Consider the following 25,688-nt stretch of genomic DNA (forward strand, 5'->3'; position numbering starts at 1 on the left):
AGGAACACCATTTTTAATACATCAAAACCCTATATTTGGAGCATGATCACATGACCCTGGAATTGACAGTTCGATCAAAAGGCATGAAATTTGTAACTTTCAACTTTACCAACCCAGTATTGAATCACAAACAACACTACAGGACTAACATGTCCAAAAAAAATTACGAGAACTGAACAACAGAGCTCAATTTAAGATTTTTTATGAGACCTTTTTGAAATTAAGTTTTTTTTTAATGAAAGACCTGTTTTTAAATGAAACATGCTATGTATATGAGTAACTCTTAACTGAAGATAATCATACTGAATTCCATAAGCCAACCCTCCTAAGCCTAATATGCTTAGCATGTTTAATTAAACCTTCTTGCAGCAGCACTCTTTTATATAGAGCTTCATTTAGATTAGTCATTCATTGACTCAATGGAGCTATGAGTGGCATCAATCAATACATAATATCATATTCTTAGTTTAATTCTCCCTGAATAGACAAGCAACGCTATTTACACCCAATCTATAAGTACAATGGACTCATGAAATACACAGGAGATGGTGGATTTAAGCAGTACATATGTGCACAATATTATACCATCATCACTTTTACATCATAAAAATATAACCAAAGTAACATAAATTCATGCTAATAGGTATAACATACTGATATTTAAAGGGCTGGAGTGACTTTGATATATCTGGAAAAATAGCTTATAATCAATATGTCCTATAGAAATGGATGTTTAATTGAGGAGTAGCAGTTAAACATCTTTGCTTGAATTTTATGAACGCTTAACAAAACCACAGGGTTATGCACACATCAATGGAAACATCCATAGTTCACATACATATTACAATTGTGAGAAAAAAACAAAGTTAGCACATGAATTGAAACAGAGCCAAAGAAATACAACCTAAAGTAAGTAGAATGTACAAATACCCAAAGTGATAAAACTAAGCATGTGGGTGGAAAATATAACAACTGAGTAGGTACCTATTAATTATGTATAACTGTTTGTCTCTGCTCTGATCCATCTCTAAACTTCAAGCATTATGACGATCCCTTTTCTTTGCTCTCCTTGATGATCAACACTTGACAATAATAATCACTAAAACTTTCAGTCCGAAGTCAAATATCCTCAACTTTCATTGTTGTGACCTAGAATGTTAATTGTAACATATGATTCCTTGGCAGAATGAAGACTAATAGTTCACCCACTACAATTATGGTCTTTTATAAAGATAGAGAGCATGTGATTTCAGGGATCAAATCAGGGACTTGAAAAAAGTATAGGTAAAGCACATAAATCCATATTCTTCCTAAAATAATTTTAGATTTCCTATTTTCAATGTAAAGTGTAAAGCATAGTATGTAGTACTGTGGCACAGTGAGGGGGGGTTTGGGAGTGCACCCCCCTCCCCCAAGCTAAGAGAAATTTTTGAATCCATTTTACTTAATTAGGTAGATTAGTATTACTTATGAAATAGTGTCAGGATTAATAAAATATCCCTCAGAAGCCGTAAAAACCGTAAAACTCGCCATTTTGAACAATTACTCTTAAAAATTTTCTGGAGGGCTCCCGCACCTCCCACGTACCCTGGTGGGTATGCAACCCCCCACAACATTAAGTATTAGTTGCTCCCTAAAACCCCCCAACCCTTAATTCTTAGCTGCACCCCTGATGTGGTATACATTAATGTGTCTTAAGCAGTTACAAAAATAAATATTAAATGCATTAAATTCTTGAAGCTGAATGTAATGTGACATTCAACATTTTGAAGGAGTAAATGTTCAAATATGTACACATCAAAGGATTTTTTCTTGAATGACAGCAAGCAAGAACACATATACTTTGAACTACTAGTTTGTGGTGGAAGTGTCATGAAAAGCCAGCTAACTTGGGACTACAAAGAGGACAGTTAAGTTTGATACAAGTGCTGTACGTTAGGGGTTACACCAATAGCATGACTGCTGAACCAACACCAACAACTATAATACTTTGAGGACCACATAGAGGAAGGGGTTTACACATGGGAATATAAGCTACCACAGAGGATACATGAAGAGATAGCTCCCCAACATGCAGCTTTCTTTGAATAGCCCACTTAGGAATTCCAGATACTAGCAACTACACGTTGGGTGAAGGGTTTCCCATTGCAGAACAGTAGTATTGAAGAATCAGCATCCAACCCATGATGTGAAGCATGCTTGATGGGAACCAGAGAAAGAAGGCATTAAAAAAAACTGGGATAAATAATTTTTATTTGACTGATTCGAATTTGTATTTGCTTTCTCAAAATAAACACAAAATATGTATAGGGATTGTTGCTGGAACACATAATTCAAACTGCTTGTGAATTATAAATATCTGAGGTAATGCATTTTGGACTATACTTTCAGTCAGGCAAAGGAATATAACATATAGAGGAATGAATATGAATACTGCATTGATGTAACTACTTGAATAAATTTTTCAAAGGGAAAAGTACTTCTGGGAATTTACCAGCAGAATGACGACTTTACATGGCAAGCATATTTGGCAAAAAAATACTCCACATACTTCAATTATTGGGCATATTTTCAAAACTGAGATGAATGATCTTTGATGGGTTTTCATGGGAGAGGTTAGCAGAAGAATTGGCACAGGTGGACAGAGGAAGAAGTGGTGAAGATCGTGTTGTACTGTGTACCTGGGACCGTCAAATAAGGCCCCTTGTGATCACCGATGTCCAGAAGAGCTGTGCTCGGTGAAGGGCAGCTGCTGCTACGACACACTGAGCCCTTTCCACCATTACCACTCGAAGGCACCTTGAGGTTCGAAGAGCTTTGCTTTCCCTCTTTCGATCCCTGGAAATCTGTTTGCCCATTGCAATATAAGTCGAGCAAAATCAGGAAAGCAGTCAAAATTTGCCTGAGTGTGGCAGTGGACTGAGGGCACTGAAACTCATCCCAAACTTAACTTGATTCAAATATTAAAAAATAATAATGATTCCAGTATAAAGGTGCTGCAAACATTCCATCAATTTAATAAGAGTAAATTTAAGGGGAAATGTGAATCATTGCTCCAAAACTATAAGAACATGTGAACAGACACATATTTTGAACACAAAACAAACAATGAAAACATACACACAATTGAATATATGGAAAATAAAAGTAAAGATATATAGAAGAAAATATTATACTGCTCCATTAGTCATTTTCGCATGTGGAAAAAGTCAGATGTTAACACCACTAGCTTGTTATAAAACCCATTTTGCTCTACACAATACTTAAGATTAATGGTTCTAGAATAAAATTCTTACAGTCAATAACTAAATAAAAGAACTTATCATGCCTTAGACTTACATTAGTTCAACGAGAGAATATTAGATTTATGGGAAATATGGTACCTATCAGTTTACTTGAAAACAATATCAAGAGGCCACAGTGCAGCTTAACTGTCATCAGCATTTTGACCGATATTTAAGGTTATACTTCACAGCATGCCAATAAATCCTAATGCATGCAAAATGTATCAAAGGTTTCCAAATATGTAACGATGACAGGGAGGGTTTCTGGGAGGATTTGAACGTCCTAAAATGCCATTATTTGGCATCCTTAAATAGAAAGCGATTTTCTATACTCATACACAGTTTCATTTGGAATCCTAAATCCATTACTGTGAGCCAAATTCTAGTGATACCAATACTCAAAAGGACAAAAGTGAAGCCACCTTCAAGACAAGAGCTATAAGCTTCTTGGGTTTTAGCCGGGATTCATGAATTAAAAGTTACTGCCTGCCTAGTTAAGGTAGAAAATCTCTGTATATTCAGTAGAGATCATCATTTTGATGATCATAGATAGGGTAAAATATCCTCAGTTAAAATAAGTTAAGGGGAATCATAGTGAGCTGAATACAACCTCAAATGAAAGAGGCAAAAATCACAAGGAACATAGTGTTTCATTCAGGTGCAAAAATAATTTTTTTAAGGTTTAGGAGATGTTTTCTAATGGCTTGACCTATTTAACTCTTGAACACTTTTACTAGCAAGCCTTATTACATGTTAAGGCTATGATGACACGGGAGCTTCTAATAATGATCCACTGAAGTTTGAAAGTCCTGACTAATATATTTTTGAGATGAAGAACCCCTTGGGTTTAGTCGATGTTAGGATAGAAACGGGGAAAGTGACTTTACATAGATAATAAAACTCCAGGATAACAAGGAGGTTTTAACTTGGTACAGTTTTTAATGAAATCAGCTTCACCTCATGAATATATCAACACAAAATACCATGATCAAGCAACAAGGACAACATTTCTTACCAATTATTTTAATTAAATGTTCTGTATCATATGCATTAACTATTCACTGCCTTCCCTATTTAGAGTGCCTTCATTTCCGTACTGAGTTTATCGAGAGAAAAAATATTCTTATAAACAGCACTGCATCGATGACTAAATGCTGATATATGTACAAGGTTTACATCGTCAATTTATTTGGGAGAAATGCTTTTAAAAGTATTCCCTGGGAGTAGACCACAACAAAATGCACCCACCCCTTCTCCAAATGAACCTCCCCAAATATTATCTATAGCTAAGTCCATTAAATGATAAATGGGATGAAAATAACAGTCTAGATTTTATAAATAAAGGAGCTGAAGTACAAATACATATTCTAAAAAAACTATTACATTAGAGATAACTCAATTGGGGGAAGGGAGACAGAATTCCAAAGGATGTATGCCATAAATAAGGAGAGTTCAGCATAAAACGGAATCAGCATTCATTCATGTCACCCTCGAGAGTTTGAAATATTTCTCCCTTTGAACATGGAATTGCTAAATAACTAGGTGAGGCATTTATGAAAACTTCCAATGCTATGTCTTTTCATCATAAGACTGATCGTGACTGATCATTCCATTGTTTGTGTGAGTTATCAGTAACTTCATGCATTCAAAATATGGGAAAAATTAAGGCAACTTTTAAATGTAGTCAAATGATAATATCTAAAAACATCTTTATCTGATTTCAATCAGTAATATGTTATGCATCGCAAACACTTTCCTCAACACATATTACAAGCCACAGAGTATGGAAAAAAGTATAATGAGGAATGAAAATGTAAATATGTATACACAGGCATATTTAGAGCTTCTTCTGCATAAAAAAGACACCTTAAATGGTTTCAAAGAAGATTATTTATGAAATTATACTGGCTAAAAACTTTTTCATTTGATTCAATAAGCTTCACAGATTTAATTTTTCATGACCGAAATTTTTTAAATTTTTTTGGACGAAATCATAAAAAAAATCTGTAGTAAAGTACCAGTACCTTATTATGATACCATCTGATAGATTAGATTAACCGTATCATATATTGTATAGAGTTAGATGAAGCCACCAGAAATGCTGGAATTGTCATTTCCAGCAATCAATATATGACAGTCTAGTCAAATTATTTTTATTAATAACTTAAAAATACCTCAGAAGATCTGCTCTAACTTCTTATGATCTATACAAGTGATACCAAAACTGGAAGGACAGACAGGATTTAAGAAAAAGAAGAATGAAGAATCATGTCTCTAAAACAAAACATAGGATTTTGAGTTATACTTTGTCATGAATACAAAAATGTGGAAAAATTGACTAAACATAAATAATTTTAGGTTTTAATATGTGATGAAAAGTTTTATAATAATCTTACCACACTATTTGGAAATCGATTTCTTTGGAACACTTCCAAAGCAAATAATTATCTCACGTTAAGCTGCAGAGGAACACTCTTGAATGACATAAATATAACACAGAAATTGAAATCTACCCATTTTGTAAAAGGGTATGTTCAAACATCTAGAAAATTGCATTAGTCAATGCGTATTACCTTACCAAAATGAAAGTATTTGTACTCACTCTTAGATGATGAATGGTTACGGCCGATTTCTGCTAGCGATCGTATAATAGGAAGACGAGACATATTTCCTGATGTTTCCTTACGGCGTTCATGCTGGTGCCTGTGACGCCTCAATAAGGCATCCCTCACCTACCGAGAAAAATCAATGATGAATGTTACATCATCGACAAAAAATTAGTAAACAAAAATTCAAAGATCCCTCACTCATCAAAATCAACCTTTGCGACAAAACTCTAAACCTATCCCATGCTCATATATGATATCATTTATTTATTATTTTAATTTTTTTTGCTGACAGTAATGATCACACATTTCCACTGAAGTATCTAAAGTGAATATCACCAACAATTTGAAGAAACACAACATGCTAACTTATTGGGTGATCAAAAAAACTTCTTTAGTAACCAACATCTGTATTATCATTTCAAGGCCTAATGTTAAAAATTCAGACTTCATAGAGAAGTTGCTTTGGTTTAATGTAATTTTTGGAGAAATAGTTATAAAATTCCAAACAATTAATTATTAACAGCAGCTATAACCATAAAGAGCTACTAAAGCAACTCATTAAACAGTGACACCTATCTGCAATGAAAGGAACTACAATATTTTAACAAAGTCATTGTGAGTCTTTGATGAATGAATAAACAAAGAATACTTTACCTTTTCCCTCACATCATCTTTAATCACGTTAGCTGCAGATAGAGCGTCAATAAGCAGATCTGTCACTTGATCCAGGGATGATGCCTCCATGTCCAACAATAATACACCATTGAGTAGCAGGCTTCTCAGCTCAAACAGTGAATGCAATGAAAGGGTGGCAACGTGTGGTTTTGACCACCTATTCCCTCCCTCCTCCACATCTTCTTCAAACTTGATCCACCTAGACGAAAACAAAAGCACACAATGCAAATCGATCTTTACACCACGAGGCAAATTAAATGGCAGCCAGACACAGAAATAAGGAACCAATGGAAGACCTGAGTCCAATTTGGCCCAATCATGATTACATATATGCAAGGTCGGATCCAGGATATTTTTTTATTTCTTATTTTTTATTTACAAGGGTGTGACAGGCAAATGGTCTTCTTATATTAGGGAATAAGGACAACATACAACAATCACTGCATGAAATATTATCTTCATTTTATTTTGAAAGTTATCAATATGAAATTGAATGGTTGAGGCTTCGTAATACACAAAATAAAATGAACATAATGATAACCAGCTTCAAAATCTTGTCTATTTATTTAGCATCTGGGGGGAGGGGTGGCCTCGTACACTCATACATCAGGGTTTTTATCGAATCACCAGTTTTTCTCAGATGTTCAACAAAATTCAGGATGTATCACTTATTTCACTTTGTAAATCACACTAGAAATGTACCTATTGGTCTATCCATTGTAGGAATAAATATAAAGGAATTTAGCAGTTGGTGACTACTCACAAGAATAAATACTGATAATGATTAAACCGTGGAGGAAAAGTAAGGAATATATGAGAAATATGAGGCTTTTGGCAAGGTAAACTCAATACATATTTACTATTGTGATGCCCATAACATTTGCTGCATGTTAACGCAAAACCTAAAATTTCGACTTGCTTTTGAAGTGGGTCTCAGTTAAGAAAACTAAACTCTAGTAAAATTAGCGTAGATAGTACTCCATTGAAGAAAACGTTTTCAGTTCAACATGGTAGGTTCCTAAGTAAATACATAAGATAGATTTTCAACAAGCAACGGATCTATTAAACCTCAGAAGGCAATAAATAAATGAATATGTATTTTTAAATGTTCGTAATATAATTTTTATTAATCACATAATTATTTACTTGCTCGCTTCTACTACAATAATCTCATACTACTACTCGTATAGTGGCACGGACGAAGCAATCACTGTTTTTCCAGAAATCAGCCATCATAAGGGAGTCGACCAAACGTAAATGGTCAGATTGTGCCTTGTTTAAATAACTCTTAAGTCAATTTGTCCTTAGAAGAGCAACTAAAAAGCTCGGGATGACTGTTTACTTCGATCTCTTTCAATCAAGCCTCCAATCCCTCAGTGGAGTGAATGGCGTACCATGCGAAAATGTCAAATGGCATTTCAGGTCACGTGACTTCAAGCGATATTTCTGAACTTTTGATAAGCATTTAAGGATGTTTGTGGAGAACTAAGAGAGTTTTGGCTTATATATTTGGACTCGTAAGAAAATTGTCTATTCAATGCAAATTAGTAGCATGATGAACAAAGTTCATGCACATTCCTCACTTGACTTGCCTTATATCAAGTGTGCAGCAGCTTGTTGTTTTGACAAATAAATAGTAATACTTCTATTACTATCAAAAGTAAGATTCTGAGAGATTTCCCAGTCTTCCCAGTTCTCCTAAGTGGTAGACACACTCTTAATATGATAATAATTTTCTGATGATCCAACTCCGTGGAGATCATGCTAAACATGAAGTGGAAGAGATGAAAGACTAATATGAGTAATTACCTAGCCGTTTCCTTCCACTCCATTCCATCCTCATCCTTGACCAGCTCCTCCATCTCAGAGAAAAGGGGGTGTGGCTCATGAGCATTCTCATCTCCAGCTTCATCTCCAAGGATGAACTGCACCCTCTGCGCAGGTGGAGTGACTGGAAGTAAAATTGAAAAGGTAAGTAATAATTTTGAATAGAAATCCCTGTTCACACACTGACATTAATAGAATAGAGAATAAGGATCATAAGTAGTAGAACATGCTTAAAAATTATAGAAGAAACTACATTATAAAGGAAATTTCATTATCCGCCCAGTGAGAAGGTTGTTAAGGCACCTAAAAAACAGGATTGGAAATGTAATTGGAATAAACACCTTTCTTATACCTTCACATAGACTGAAAGAGACTACAGGTGAAGTACACTGATCAATAAATGTCCTCATTATAATAAAATCATTATAAATCAGCAATGAGAAATACAACTTAATTGGGAAAATTTAAACTTGTAGGCTTTAAGGAGAGGGCATGCTTAAAGAGAATTTTCATATAAAACATTATAAAATTAGCATTGATAAAATTCCCACCAAGATTAAAAATCTCCTTTTTGGAAGATTTCAGGAATAAACGTAGATGTGATTTTTGCTTGAAATCAGAAATAGATGAGATATTCATGCATGCATGTATTTATTGATTACCTCTATTATGTAATATTTTATGGCCAGGGAGTAAGTTGGATTAAATGAACAGATTAAAGTGGCTGCCTGCATTATACTTTATCGTAAGCTTAATTAGCTCGGTAAATATTAAAATATGCAGTGGTAATACATCTAATTCCAAAAAACTGAACAAATAAGGTGAAACTTATTTCAGTCTACAATGGACGAAAAAAATCGTGAGAAACGATACCGATCTTCTTACTCAATCTTAGCAATTAATCAATTAATAATACATTTCCATAAAATATTTGTGTATAAAGAAGTGTGGTACTTACTACGTGCCCGTCATACCTACTTCCGAAGGCTCATGCTATTTTTGGGTGACATTTTCCTTAACGCCTGGTCAAACGCAACACGTGTGACACACATCATACCGGGTGACCTACCTTCAAGGGGCTGTCCTCGTCCTGCCAGCCCGCTTCTAAACCAATTTTTGTGTTTCATAGGCAGTGCCTCGTTCACATTTGACTCGAAAAAAGGCAATACCAGATAAATTATACAGGCTGTTAATTTTTCTGTTGAAAATAAATCTGAGCTTAATTTTAATCCTAGCGTTACTTTGAATGGGTACATTATCACTTGGCATGATCATGTTATCTTGGAAAATGAAAGTAGGTACATGCAACAGCAGTGGAAAAGTTGAAACAAAAAAATGTTAAGCCTCTCAAAAAGTGATAAAAACAAAAGTTTCCCATAGATAGTTTAGGATAGAGCTCAACCCCCTTCAAGCTACAGACGCGTGAATGTCACACGTTCAGGGTAAAGGACCAGTTCCTTTCCTGGAACACTTCGTCGACGGCAAAGATAAGATTTGATTAAAGGCAACAGAAAAGAATAAAATGAAGATACCAAGATACCTACAATGGCCAGTAAAAGCGAAAAAATGACAAATATGCCAAACCTTTATGCCTGCATTTTTGAAAATATCCTTTTATTTTTGCACCATTGTTTTGGAATAATTATGCAATACCTTTCAATCCCCTAAAATGTGAAACGGTCGCAATGGACCAAACGGAGGACTGAATGATCGTTATTATGAAACTATGATTACAATTATTAATTTTAATAATAATCATCACACTTTAACATTGAAACGTAAATCTTCATCCTAAAATAGCCTGGAATAGATTAAACTTTAACTCAAATGAAGATTATTACGGAGGCTTCCGCGGTGAGTTGAATGGTGATAGTTTTTCGGGTTCATTCCGCGTTGATTCTTCTTTTGTGTGCGACAGTTTCGGGCGCGTTCCAGCTCCCGTCTTCGGGTCCAAGTGATCTGCAGAAGACGGGAGCTGGAACGCGCCCGAAACTGTCGTACACAAAATAAGAATCAACGTGGAATGAACCCCAAAAACTATCACCTATCAAATGAATATTATCTGCAGCAGCTTACTGACCGTGAAAAGTTTGCTCGACGATGATCCCAATTCATTACATAAGCCCAACTGCTTACGACTGAAGATTAGAAAATGATAACGCAATAGGGTAGTTTCCTTCATCAAAGAAAACGAAAGGAATTGATTGCGATTCGTTACCCACCATTAGTGTATTCATAATACACAAATTATTTGGTTTTAGAAATACCGGTTTAGACGAATGGCAAGGGTCAATTTTATCCTCATTTGAAAAAGGCCAGATTGGCGCCCATGCGATGCCACTCCACGTGACGTCACAGGGACCTAGTTTCTATACGAGTAGATAGGAGTTTTACATCGTCTGAGATTACCAATGCATGCATGAGGCACAGAGCTCAGGGAAACATGGTTAATAATCACCTATTAAAATTACCTAAGTTCGGAAAGTTTCCTTCGTTTGATGGGGTAATAATAATCCTTATTTAAGCCAAGCGCTAACTGCTAGCCGGGTACTCTGCTACCTGCTAGCAGCCTGCGTCGTATCAGCGCCCAGAGCCTCGCCCCAAGGTCACCTCAGTTGCAGCAGCGGAAACCAGAACGACGTCACACGGAGCTTTTCCCGGCATTCATACTTACCCATTGCGTTTTCGCGCGCTTGAAATTTTTCACTTTTCATTTTATCGCGAAAAATAGATATCGTCACTTAAAAGTCTAAAAGTTTGGAATACGTACTCCAGGAGTAATAATCTTTCGATTTAGGCAATAAAAAATAATAGGAAACCACCCTATTCAAATTCACTTCCAATAAAAATTGATCAGGTACATTTTTAGCGTCGCATAGCGACATAGAATCTCCAATAGCGAATACAAAGGATAAAATAGCAAGAAATGATTCTTACTTGGCCTTTCATCATCATCGCTGCTGTCTTTAGACCGATTGTGATGGCGATGATGCCTCCGATGATGGGAGCGCCTCCTGTGCCCAGGTAGATGGACTCCAACGTAGACTGTATGAGCTCGGTGTCCTGCAAATAGAAATCAGCAATTATGAGAAAAGCAGAAGAACGATGCTTGCTCTGACGTTCTGACATAAATCAGCAGTCAAACAATCATAAAACGAAATTAAAAAAAATCAATTAAATGACGAGAGATTCATTAAAATTACTTAGTAATCCTTGTCTAGGCTTTCACGGTGTGGTGAGGATTCAGCAGACTGATTTTCGGAGTTACTACCGCGTAGATTCATCAGCGGTACAGCAGACTGTCTGCAGAGATGAATCTACGCGGTAGTAACCACGAAAATCAGTCTGCTGAAACATTACATTGTGATAAGATCTTTAATTGATGAATTGACAGAAAAATGGTGTACAAAGTAAAATACTACTTATAAATTACATTTTAATGAATTTACGATGCCACATTTATTAATGAAGCTGTACTAAGTAAGAGGATTGCGACAGTAGACATTTAAGAGTAACTGAATAGCACAATTTTTTCATTGCGAGAGATTAATTAAATGCTACTCAAGAACTTGTAAATGTTAGAATGAAAAAATTAGCTGGTAATTCAGTTGAATATGGGCTTATTTCATCATAGAAACATCTGTTACTCCCCCACTTCGACGAGAGATTCTAAAACACGTCTACATAATATCATACATGATTTGTGACACGATATGGTGGAAATTATTAATACTGATTAAATTAGGTATTTCAATCTTTTCCACTAACTTCATTCGCGCACGACGCTCATTGTGGTAAGATACAACATTCTTAAGTGCACTTGCACGCAAGAGCAACACAAATTTCCGAATGCTACCAGGTCGTGCGTAGGGGGACGCTGGGATCCCTTATGCTAACACGTTAACGTCAAACTTCCTTCGAGAAGGAGAAAAAAATGCATTCGTAAAAGGCAACTACTCACATCATACCAAGAGAGAGGTTCAAAAGATTCTATGAAATAGCTCTTGTCTTCAGCCAAAATTCTCTCCTGAAACTGACGTTCCTAAATTCCTCACCGAAAATGCAATTTAAATCTCTCAAAGCAGGAAAACGGCCGAAAAACCTCTTATCGGTTGACATAAACGGGTAAAAGGGGAAGAGTGAGATTTCAGTGAGAAAAAAAGAAAACATCTCATTCCCCTGACCCTTACAAGCGCGCCCACATTGCCTATTTCGGGGGGCGCATGTGATGGAGGGGAGCCAGGGACGAATATAGATTTGTGATGGGCGAGGCAGAGGGACGTGGCTGCTCACGGTGAGGTGAAGGCGAGGGGAAACATGTGAATGAAGCATTCGCGAGAGGATCGCTGCGAACGGGAAACAATCGAGCGAAAATCCTCGGCGACGGAGATATCCACAGATTCTATTCCAACATGGGAAAGATTGTGACGCCACCGTAGCTGGACCCCCTGGTCGGCACGCGATAAAATTTTTGAAAAATAGTAAAATTACTGCAAGAATACATAATTTTATTTGTTCTTATACCAAAAAGAAATAAATAATATGAAATTGCTGAAACATTACATTGTGATAAGATCGTTAATTGATGAATTGACAGAAAGATGGTGTACAAAGTAAAATACTACTTATAAATTACATTTTAATGAATTTACGATGCCGCATTTATTAATGAAGCAGTACTAAGTAAGAGAATTGCGACAGTAGACATTTAAGAGTAACTGAATAGCACAATTTTTTTCATTGCGAGAGAATAATTCAATGTTACTTCAAGAACTTGTAAATGTTTAAGAAAAAAAGTTTACAGAAAAAAACCAATTAATTTGACTTCGATTTTGGACGATGAAACCTTCTTTCATACACTAACCTAACACAAACTTTTGATCGTATACAGGCAACAATGCGAAATATCCGCTAGAATATTTCACCTCTTTCAAAAAACATTCATCCAAATTCTTCGTGTAATCCACAGATTCCATCGAAATCACGCTCAAACGTTTTATAAATGGGTCACTTCGATAATATATCCGGGGTTTGTTTAAAAAAATGAAGTAACCATAACTCACGGCGACAATTGGTGGAGAATGACAATTTCCTTCACCGAAAATTTTACTAAAAGCAGATCTTCGTAAACGTGAGCAAAACTTTTCATTAAGTTAACGCAATACTTTGGAATGCATTCAAATTCACCGCTTCTCCGCTACTTCTCGGCCTCGCGCATTCGTATGACGCGGTTCCCTGTTATTAATACTCTAATAAGCGAATATTTCCGTTAAGGGTCAGGCACTAAGAACGACATAAGGAACCAGAACTTTAATCAAGTGGCTAACTTCTGAAAAATGGCCGGCAATTTTAGCATTTTTTCCATTTGAAGTTATGAGAAAATAGTTACGACGGTGTAGGACGAAGTGTTGTGGAATATGTTACGAGGATAAATTAAGAAAAGATTTTTCAATGTCCACTCAGACTTTTGATGGAGCACAACGAGTTTCAACGCTACTGCTTCATCATAATCTACACCCGGCGTCGGCATTAGCCAGCTCTTAACAGTGTACCTGATGATGACGCAGTAACGTTGAACTCAATTACAATTCTATGCAAAATCTTTTCTTTATTAATCCTTTTGCGGAAATGGTTGGATGAGGAAGACTTTTTTTTTGCCATATATTTTCTTTCCTATCCATCTACTGAATTATCTTATTAAAGTGAGATTTCCGGAGTGAGTTAACGACCCCATTCACAATGGTGTAGCCAATGGGGGAGGTTCAGGGGGTCTGGATTCCCCCAAAATATAAAAACACAATTACTTTGCTTCGTAAAAGAAAACAAATATAGAAAAAATCATGAATTTAAAAAAAGATTTCTTTGTCAAATTAATTTTTTTTATTATGAAAAGTGTTCAAATTACCTTCGACCTGAAGACGCTGACTGTAACGCCAGCGAAACTGTTGTCTTTAAAATACAACAAACGCGGTGAAAAAACCCGAATAGAATGGAAAGATCATCTAACCAACGCCGCGAAAATCTTCGAACCTACAGTTTTCAAATTAGTTTAAAACTCTCTACTTTATAGCCTGTTTTTAAAACATTTTCCCCCCGATTTTGGACTTCGCCCCCCGAACGAAAATCCTGCCTATTCCACTGCCCCATTATGCACAAACAGCAGAGACGGAGATATCATTCCAAGAGAGAAGTTCAAAGGATGCCAAGAACAAAGTGCGGTATGGCATTTGGAGGAGTCGACCGACAGCTTATGACATTGCGTCATTGGATAAGGGCAGTGAGCATTGGAAGGGAGGAGAGGAACCCGGCGTCGGCATTCGCCAGCTCTCAACTAAAATCCGCTCCACCAAGGGGACATCGCCTTAGCGTCCCATCCAACAGACAAGAGTACTGCACTTGAAATGCCCTCCACAATGCTGGCAAACAGGGTTCGGGCAGTCTCAGAAAAATCTCAGTCATGGTCGGGATTTGAACCCGGACCAACTCGGTGGGAAGCCAACAATAAAGACATCACACCTACCCTATCATGAGCAAGCTCTAGTACATAACCTGCATTGACTTTGGTAATTATTCCACATGTGTAACCGTGTCTCTTTGTTTCATACGTGACTTTGAAGTCTCATTTCAATATTTTTATTTATGAATATGCTATGTCTATATTTTACGTAAGCCTTAGAAGATGTCTTTCATTTATCATGTATACACTAGTATTTGTGTCATTTTTCTATTGGTCAACTGTGTGTTTCTGCAGAAAGTTGTATATGACCCCATTTTGTATGACTGATATCCTAAAACAATTTTAACCACTGATCTAAGAATTTTTCAATAACTAATAGCACATTTTGTAAATGAGTAATTCACCCGTCAATAAACTTAATTATTATAACCTGAGATTAAGCGTTATGTGCTGGAGAAAAAGTTTTGAATCAAATAATGAGAACAATAAGGTTTATTGGATGGATAACTATTATTTGTATCACTTCATTTTTTAAATAAAGCAACCCGGGTTTCGATGAATAATCATCACCATCAGGCGTAAATTCTAAATGTATTATTTTATTATTGATAGTAATAATTTTGTTTTATTTTTAATTTAATAATTTCTTTGATCAATTCTAAAAATTATTTTACTTTCTTTTGCAAATTTAATTTTTAATTTATCTTATCGTTGATACTATTACGATAAATAGCTTTAATAGCTATCCATCCAAGAAACCTTAAAATGGTATGCCACCCAGTTAAAAATATGATAGGGAATTTTGTTTTATGAGAACAATATCTCATATCGTTTCACCGTAACTTTACCGAAAAATTCGCAAAGGAATCATTATTTCCCTGCATAGGCGGATTTAAGGGCAGTGCACGGGGGTGCGTGCTCCCAAACGCGTAAAAAACATAAAATATTTTCCATACGGTCATCATTACTTTCGTTTGGCTTTGTGTATTACGGAGCCTCAATAATTTAATTTCATATTAATAACTTTCATATGAAAATAAAGAGGATGTTTCGATCAATAATTGTTGTATGCTGTTTTCAATCTAAAATGAGTTTTTCTGGGGGGGGGGGGGGGTAGCACAAGGGTATGACAGAAAAACGGTCTTCTCAGATCTGAGTGGGTTGCAAGCCAAGGGGTACAAGTGGTTTTTTTCTCAACAGAGTTAGGTAAAGTTAATTGTTAGAATAAATACACAAAAACCTGGTTGCCAGGGGAAACGAGTGAGTCTCTGTTCTGCGCTGACATCGAGTGGAAAATCAAATGCACTACTAAGTATCTAATTGATCTCGTTTATTTTTTATACCTAATTTCTGTACCTGTGTATAGAAAAAAGAAATCACTTGTATCCCTTAGCTTCCAACCCACTCAGATCTGAGAAGACCGTTTTTCTGTCATACCCTTGTGCTGCCCCCCCCCCCCCCCAGAAAAATTCTGGATTCGCCTTTATTTCCCTGTCAAAAGCCTGGAAACCACAGAAAGACGATCCCTGGGGAGGAAAGGGAAGGGGGGGAGGGCGGTGTTTCTCCCTTTTGCTACAATATGGCGGGCCGAAGGGCGACGGGTGGCCCAAACATGGCTTCCGCGTTTCCAAGCACGCTCACCCGCCCCACCCCGTGGCGTTGTCTCTTCCCTCTCCGGTGCGAGTGTGGGGTGCAGCGTTGGCGGAGGGGACGGACGCCGATATCTGGGCCGAGGACGCTCTTCCACGCGGGCGACTGATTCCCACCCGACGCCTCTCACGCTGAGGATAGGGTTAAGGACGGGAATGGTGAGAGGGTCGCGAAAATGACCAACTATTTGACTGACATTTTAGTGTCTATAGGCCAATGTCAGGAGTGGAAAGCATTCGACATGTGGTGCTGAACCGAAGAATGATGAAGATAAGATGGATCGACCGAGTAAGTAATGAGGAAGTGCTTGGAAGAGTGGATGTAAAAAGAAATCTTAAAAAAAAACTTAGAAGAGACTAAGGAGAGAAGACGGGACAAGTTATTTGGCCATATTATGAGGCATGATGGGCTGATGAAGACCATGTTCTTGGAACGGGTGGACAGGAAGAAGGGGAAGGAACGTCCTCGAATGAGCTACATAGGGCAGATTGTTAAGTATATAAAAGAGAAAAAATTCTTCACAATGAAAATTCAAGCAGATTGGAGGGCAGAATGGTGAACTGCGTCAAATCAATCTCACGGATGTTAACATACGATGATGAAGATAATTTCAACGAATGAGAAAATAGGAGACGACTGAAGTCACTCTTTCAAAACACGAGTTTAAAGTTAGAGTTGATCAAAAGAAATTTACAAGGCAAATAATGACACGAAAAAACCACTAATTTCAATTAAGTATAGGTGGGAGAAAAGGGAACTCTTCTAACTTAAGGAGAACATGGGACAACTTGATAGGACAAATGTCACATTAAACCTTAAGGAGAAGACTGAACAGAATAGTTGGCCACATTATGAGGCATGATGAAAACAATTGTAGAAGGGCATTTGGAAGGGAAACAGGATAAGTTTACCTCTGAATGTTTCCAGATGTATACTTTTTATATCCGAGATGAAAAACTTTCTTATCTGAGTAATGCGGAAATGCTAAGAAGAGAGGGAGAAAAGAGAAGTCTTCTAAAAACCTTAAGTAGAAGACGGGAAAACTTAGTTGGCCGCATTATGAGACATGATGGCCTGATGAAAACAATCGTAGGAGGACAGGTGGAAGGGAAGAAGGGCAAGGGCCCCGAATGAGTAACATAGAACTGGTTATAAAGGATGAAAAAGAGATGGAATACGTCACAATGAAAAGGCTAGCGGATATGAGAGAGGAATGGAGTGTCAAATCAATCATGTGATTATTGACTTAGTATGATGAGGATAACGTTAATGTCAATGCCACGACTCGGTTTAAAATAAATAAATAGCATTCGAAAAAAAATTCGTCTGTGCGAGGTTCAGGGCCTATTTTTCCAGAACATTTCGAATCCTAATGACAGCCAGAAAGAATTGAGATTAAGCCATGATATCTAAATCGGAACAAGTCCACAAAGCAGGAATTTGAAATGATCAGTTGTTTGTACATCTCTGGATTACCAGAGGTTCTGCTTCGCTTTTTTTATGAATACATACAAAGCATAGCAACGTATCTATTCACGGGGAAACGTTGAAATGATCGATTTAGTGGCTTCGAATACGCAAAACTCAACCTTTATACCAAGATAGTCCTAAAAAAAATGTGCGATTAATAGGCATTTTAATTTTTTCACATTTTTGTAAATAAACGTGCCTTGTATCATGAAAGTCCATAAATCATTTTCCCTAATTATCGTAAATGCATAGTTTTCTGCTCACATTAAAGCTAAGAATTTGCTTAAGAAATGACAGATATGACATTAAATTTAATTAAAATTTGTTTTACACATCCTGTTTTAGTTAAAAATTTCGTCACAAACATTTCCACTAGCACTAAGTGGAAGTATCAACACGGGCCGTCGAATTACATGGCTGTATACGTTCACTGGGAAAACAGGAGATACAGATGAGGAAAGGCGAAAACTAAATTTGAAGAAAGTGGAAAAATCAAAAGAGGAAGATTTTCAGCGCGTACTTTTAATAGCGAGGTAACGAAATGACCCGCAAGAAAGAGGACGTATATTAAAATAAATTACAGAGATATTGAGGCGGTGAAGTTGTCGCGATTAAAAATGACAATTTTCAAGTTGGTACTTCTCCCTTTATGGTAATAGGTGGTGTAGGGCCATATAGATATGATATTCATTGCATCTTGACCGTAATCTAACTGTGCGCCGTTCAGTTAAAATAAATATTTTAGTATACAGGGTTCAATTATTAAAAATTAACTTTCAAATTTCTACCCGCTAGCATGGAATTCTACTTTAGCTCATATTGGCATACGAGCAGATGGGCATATATCATAAAACACTATATATGTCTTGCGTGCCGGCATATCGAGCGAATTTCATGGTGGGAAAGTCGACACTTGGCATGGTAATCGATCGCCAAAGAACATTCATGAGAGTGACCGTGAATACTGGTCTTTTTGCGTGCCAGACTGATGATTAATATGGTGTTTTATTTACATAAAACGCACTGTCACCATTTTTTTAGAGCAATATCTCACTGAAAATTGCTTTAACGACAGACTTGAACCGTCGACAATCGCTCGCAGGCAGCATTTAAATTATTACTCTTTATTATTAGATAACTGCACTGAATTTGAGGTCACTCATCAGATTTATTATTATGCTCCATTTATTTTCCTTTTTTATACATCGTTGGCATAGAAATATAGGAAAAAAATCACGTGTCCTCGAGAAACCGCTGACTCCCACACGTTACCCAAATCCAGTGACCTACAATTTGTTACCTCATGTGAGCTTCAAATGGGAACGTACTCAATACCTCATATACGGATAAAAATATTCAATATATATGCCTAATTCAGCTGCCTTAGAAATTTAAGACCTGCACACGACGACCTCGTTCCATTTCATTATTTCCCAGGTTTTTGCAATCATAGTTAATTACTTATGAATCGCAGTTGCTTCGTAATTAGTTGCGAACTACGTTTGCTTATTTCTCGACTTGGTTGACTTGATTCTAAGTGGATAGTTATGCGGGGTTTGGGGAAAGGAAGACTAAGACACTATACCACATCTACGACATTCATTGTAGAGTAAAAATGTTCATGTTCACACCCTCGCGTCAGTTAAAATAAAAGTAAAAACTCTCAGAGGTTCGTGTAATCGACTGGCAGAGCTAAGGCAGCATTCGCTGGATCAAAATATTAAAGGGGATCTGGTGAGTCAGATTGCTAGCAGGTGGCGTCGCAGTTAATCACGCCTCGCTATTGAGATGAACATCCACTTCGCGTATTTGAAATTCCATGGCATCGTCTCGCTAAGTTTGTTGGCCTGGGTTTGTTTACGGGAGTGTCTCTGGCGTTCATCAACGACTTCATCTCCGCGATTCAAATCTCGCAGATGTCAGAATGTCTGCTACGAAAAGATGCATACTTGTACATTTTATAAATGTGTACATACACTTACAGTACTGATTAAGCTATTAAATTATCTATGGCGCGCTTGAATATTCGTCTTAGGTACGAAATAAGTATAGGTACATTTACCAAATGTATACATTTTAATAAAAATAGTAAAATTGTTATACCTCTCCACCGCGTCAGAACAAGAATATATTATTTACACACTGTATGCATTAAAAACGAACATAAGCCGTAACAAAAAATTAATGCTGTTATTTTAGAGGCCATTGAGTTCCAAATATATTATCTTGTGATGTTAAGAAAGCAGATTTTGACAAGTTACAAGGCTCAAGAAAATTTCCTCGAAAACGTCCTTAGTGCTTAGAAATTTAAGACCTGCACACAAAGACCTCGTTCCATTTCAGTATTTCCCACGTTTTTGCAATCACAGTTAATTACTTGGGAATCGCAGTTATTTTGAAATTAGTCGTGAACTGCGTTTAATAATTTCCCCACTTGTTAGGCTTGAATCTCAGTGAATATTTACGCGGAGCTAGTGGAAATAAAGAAAAAGACACTACACCGTGTCTACGATATTCATTATGGAGTAAAAATGTTCACTGAAATCAAAGAATAAACAAGTTTGAATATGTTATCCTAATTCTGTACTCTTGCTAACTTCGTCCACTTCTTCAGGTGAACTAAAAAAATATTTTCAACCATCAAGCAGCTGTGTGCCAGTTTAAATTTGTTCCCAGTTGCTTCAATTCACAAAAGAAAAGCGCCGAAACAGCGCCCTCCAAGAAATACGTATATTTATCCGGAGACTGGGGCCAGCAAGCTATAATTTCTATGGTGAAATAAGTAGGGGACATCAGACAAAAATAGAAGGCGTAATATTTTCTAGAAATACCTCCTCAGCTCCAACATTCACTGCGCGTCTCTTTTTGCGTTGACAGTCGCCTACATCAGACAAGATGGAGTCAGCATCCAGCGGTCTCAAGTCTAGACAATATAATTATTCGATTGACGTTTTTTATATGTGCTAGAAAAGTAGGTCACTTTACAGCGCCCTTTTGTGTAACGCCCTTTTATTAGCATTCCCGGCTCCGTTTCTGTATGGAGTGATGTAGATACTTGTTTCCATTCTTTTAATGAATATCTTCTCTACATTGCCATTGCAATCATGAAAAATGTCATTGGATGCGTAAGCACCCATAAATTCCACGCTACGATTAGATTTAATACCGTTAAGAGAGATCATCATTGCAGAAACTCATATTAAAATAACTAATCACACTAGGAATACTAAACTTATATTTTTATAATATTTTATTAGAATATTTAACGTTACACATGCAAACATCAAAGCAAGACTACAAAGTCCTAGACTAAGTTGTCCTAATATCTTCGACTTCAATAACTCGGGACTACAGTGGATGGTTTACTTTCGCTGTTAATTAGAATCTCTACTCTAATAGCGCAAAAATACACTACAGCCGATATTTACATGCTTTTATTAAAACGCATGCGCTGTAACGCCATAACAGCGTTATTAAAAAAACTATCGCATTAGAGGAGGCAGAAGATTTGGATGGTGGGTCGACCTTTAGATATAGAGGTTAGCTGCGAGATAAGCGAGTTCTCTCGTCGAATAAGTAGTCGTGGACAAAAAGCGGTGGTGTTCTGAGGGGGTATTGGGCTACTCTTGGATAAGGTAGACCATTTAAATGATACCGAAACCTGTAAAGATACCGTGACTTGGCGTCTGGGGGCCGCCAACAATTATGCCTCTCATCACCCGTGGGAGAGGGCAGCATCTCATCTTCACATGTGCGAAGGTGGAGACCATACTGGTCGGTACAGCGACACACATTTCACTACGGGCGTGGTAACATTAACGGCTGTAGTACTGCGATGTGAAAGGCAAGGGGAAACCACCACATTATCATCCCGAGGAGTCGCAGCTACTCCACTCAATTTATATAATGACATGATGGAATTCTCTCGGGTAAAATATTCCGGAGGTAAATTAGTCCCCCATTCGGATCTCCGGGCGGGGACTACTCGAGAGGGTACATCGGTCAAAGGTGATAGAATGTTAAGGATAGGAACATGGAACGTTAGACCACTTCGTACCTACGGTAGGCTAGAGAACTTGAAGGTGAAAATGAGAAGAATGAAGCTCGACGTATTAGGCATCAGCGAAATGAAGTGGCCCCAAGAAGGAGACTTTTGGAGTGGAAGCTACAGAATGATACACACAGGATCGCTAGGCATAATGCTTAGAAAAAGTGCCGGGATGCATGTTAAAAGCTACCTGCAGTTTAATGAAAGGATAGTAATAGTGAAGATAGATACTAAACCCGTAGCTACTGTAGTCGTGCAGGTTTACATGCCTACGTCAGATTATGGAGATGAAGAAGTAGAAGATGTCTACCAAGATATAGCGGAAGTTATCAAGCAGGTAAGAGGGGAAGAAAATCTTATTATTTTAGGTGACTGGAACGCCGTCGTCGGCGAAGGTCAAGACGGAATAATAACTGGGAAATATGAGTTAGGTAACCGAAATGAAAGAGGAGAAAGGCTACTTGAATTCTGCAATGAGCACAGGCTAGTGGTTGTCAACACTTTATTTAAAAATCCCCTGCGAAGAAGATACACGTGGAAGATGCCGGAAGACCTTAGACGATTCCAAATCGACTACATTCTAGTGAAACAGAGATTCAGGAACCAGGTGAAGGACTGCAAAAGTTATCCAGGGGCAGTTATCGATAGTGACCATAACTTAGTTATGATGAAATGCCAGCTGAAATTTAAAAAAAATTGAAGAAAGCCGTGAAAAACATATGGCAGGTTGAAAAATTGAAGGAGGTTCAGCATCAACAGGCCTTTAAAGAAGCTGAAAAAAGAAAATAGGGGAGGATACGACCAATAAACCACTGGAAGAGAGTTGGAAAACCATTTGAAGTGGTTTGCAGGCAGCAGCGGAGGAAGTTCTTGGTAAAAGAAGATTCGTTATGAAAAAACCATGGATCACGCAGGAAGTATTAGATCTTATTGAAGAAAGAAGAAAATACAAAGCTGCGATTACAGAGGAAGGACAGAATTGTTACAAGAGAATAAGGAACGAAATATGTCGAAAAGCGCGGAAGGCTAGAGAAACGTGGATGAAAAATATTTGTGAAGACGTACAAAGCAATCTTAAACATGGAAACGTAGAGGTCGCCTATAGGATAGTGAGGAACCACTTTAAGGAAAGGGGCGAAAGATGTAATACCCTTAGGGACAAAAACGGAGAATTAATTATTGAAAACGAAGACAAAGGGAAGAGATGGAAGGAATATCTGGATGATTTGTACAAAGGAAGCAGCTTAAGAACGAATGCTATCGAGAACGAGAGGGAAGTGGATGCCTATGACATGGGAGCCCCAATTTTAAGATCAGAATTTGATGCGGCTGTAAGAGACCTTAGGATAAATAAAGCGCCTGGCATTGATGATATTCCCGCAGAGCTAATTAAAAATGCAGGAGAGAAGACATTGAACCAGCTATACAAAATCATAAGTGAAACGTATTCCACAGGTGAGATACCAAAGGACTTCGAGAGGAACATTATAATCCCTATTCCTAAGAAGAAAAGAGCGGAGAACTGCGAAGACTTTAGGACCATTAGCCTTACTACACATGCATCGAAGATACTGACAAGGATCATCTATAGAAGAATAGAACGAAGAGCAGAAAAGTTCTTGGATGAGGACCAATTTGGATTCAGAAAAAACAATGGGACCAGGGAAGCAATATTGGCCCTTAGACTGCTCATGGAGAAGAGAATGGAAAAGAACAAGCAAACGTTCGTTGCGTTCGTGGACTTAGAGAAGGCATTTGACAACGTGGATTGGAGCAAAATGCTTGGAATCTTAAAGGAAATTGGGATTCTTTACAATGACAGAAGAATCATTCACAGTTTATACAAAAACCAAGTAGCGGTGATAAAATCAGGGCCCAGCTGTGAAGAAGAAAGAATTAGGAAAGGAGTGCGACAAGGCTGTACATTGTCACCCGTAATTTTCAACGTCTACATTGAGAAAGCTATTAATGAAATCAAAGAAAAGGCATTGGGAGTGAATATCCATGGAGAAAAAATTAGCATGATTAAATTTGCCGATGACATAGCTGTTATAGCAGAAACAGAGAAGGATTTGAAAAATATTCTGGTTAATATGGGTAGGGTAATGAGTAAATATCAACTGAAAATAAGCACGAAGAAAACCAAGATATTAGTATGCAGCAGAAGAGAAGAAGTCAAGACTATCATTAAAATAGGGAAGCAAAAACTGATAAGAGGTGGATGAATTCAGTTATTTGGGAAGCAAGATAACTAGTGACGGAAGAAGTAAGAAAGAAATTATCAGCAGAATAGCTCAGGCGAAGAGAGCATTCCACCAAAAGAGAGACCTGCTTACAGCGGGAAACTTAAATATGGAAGTAAAGAAACAATTTATAAGAACCTACATTTGGATATGCTCCTATACGGAAGTGAGGCATGGACAATGACCGCAGCGGAGAAAGCAAGGATAGAGGCCTTCGAAATGTGGTGCTACAGAAGAATGATGAAGATCAAATGGATCGACCGAGTTAGTAACGAGGAAGTCCTAAGAAGAGTAGGAGAGAAGAGAAGCCTCATGAAAACCTTAATAAGAAGACGGAACAACCTTATAGGCCACATCTTGAGATATGATGGCCTGATGAAGACAATCGTCGGGGGACAAGTGGAAGGCAAGAACGGAAAAGGGAGACCTCGAGCAAAATATATTTTATTTTTTATTTTATTTTATTCTCAAACCACCGGATACAGCTCTTATTGGCCATTTTACACCGGGGTGTTCAACAAATGTAACAAGTAAACGTACACAGACGACCATGCCCTGGACCGGGGAAACCTACCCAGTCGGGACTCGAACCCGCGACCTCTTGTTTGGCAGGCGAGAACGTTACCCCGCCTTACGTTATATATGGAATAAGTAAAGAAGGATGTGAAAGAGAAGAAATACGTAGGTGTGAAAAGATTAGCTAATGGGAGAACTGAGTGGAGAGCTGCGTCAAACCAATCCTAGGATTGTTGACCAGTGATGATGACCCTACCTTTCATCCGTCAATTCCATGCTAATGATCAAGTCGGCAGTATATATTTTTTTATTTATTTAGATTTTTGCCCCCCGAGAAAACCTAATAAATATTTACATTTTTGTTTACCTTTGACACGTCTTGGAACCCAGGTGACTTCAGGCACCGAACGGACTAATTACTAATGCAACGACTATTACAATGAAGGATTCTCCCACGAACATTACAGGAGAGGACCCTCAAGTCGGCCTCTAAATGTGTTGTCACCAACCTCGCATTTAAATGGGTTTACAAAACTCGCCACTCGCGTCGCTGATCGTTGATCTGAGTTTCACCAACCGAAATTTACATTCACGACGATGTGATTAATCTAATTCTTAACTTTTCGATGCTATTCCTCACAATTACAAATATTATACAGTGAAATACTGGAAAAAAAGAGGATCACTCATCTCCGCACTGCGCACATTTTTGAAAGCCGATTGAAATGCAACCAAAGTGGCAACAGAAATCGGCCTTCTGTGGAATTGAATAAGGCCTTCTCTATGCAGTACCCTTGGATTCTCCAGTCGGTCACTATATGTGTCGTCAACTACCATCTATTTAAATGGGTTTACAGTACTCACCACTGAACACCCTGACTAGCAGATTGATCCGAATTTCCCGGAGAA

The 25,688-nt window shown here is 37.5% G+C and overlaps 1 protein-coding gene across 9 annotated transcripts in view; it reads right to left on the reverse strand.

Annotated features, from left to right (window-relative positions):
- The window catches only part of LOC124156323 (sodium bicarbonate cotransporter 3), a 621,570-nt gene that overhangs the window by 33,602 nt on the left and 562,280 nt on the right, over positions 1 to 25,688 (reverse strand). For 7 of the 9 annotated variants that reach the window (XM_046530803.1, XM_046530805.1, XM_046530806.1 and 4 more), the window contains exons 3-7: positions 11,333 to 11,458; positions 8,378 to 8,519; positions 6,548 to 6,767; positions 5,887 to 6,016; positions 2,682 to 2,846 (exon numbers count right to left, since the gene is read on the reverse strand). In XM_046530803.1, the coding sequence (XP_046386759.1) occupies positions 2,682 to 2,846; positions 5,887 to 6,016; positions 6,548 to 6,767; positions 8,378 to 8,519; positions 11,333 to 11,458 (783 nt within the window). The remainder of the gene's footprint in view (positions 1 to 2,681; positions 2,847 to 5,886; positions 6,017 to 6,547; positions 6,768 to 8,377; positions 8,520 to 11,332; positions 11,459 to 25,688) is intronic. The other 2 variants (XM_046530802.1, XM_046530808.1) reach the window with 1 other exon arrangement.

Source organism: Ischnura elegans, chromosome 3, assembly GCF_921293095.1.
Source record: "Ischnura elegans chromosome 3, ioIscEleg1.1, whole genome shotgun sequence".
In the NCBI taxonomy this organism is placed as follows: Eukaryota; Metazoa; Arthropoda; class Insecta; order Odonata; family Coenagrionidae; genus Ischnura; species Ischnura elegans.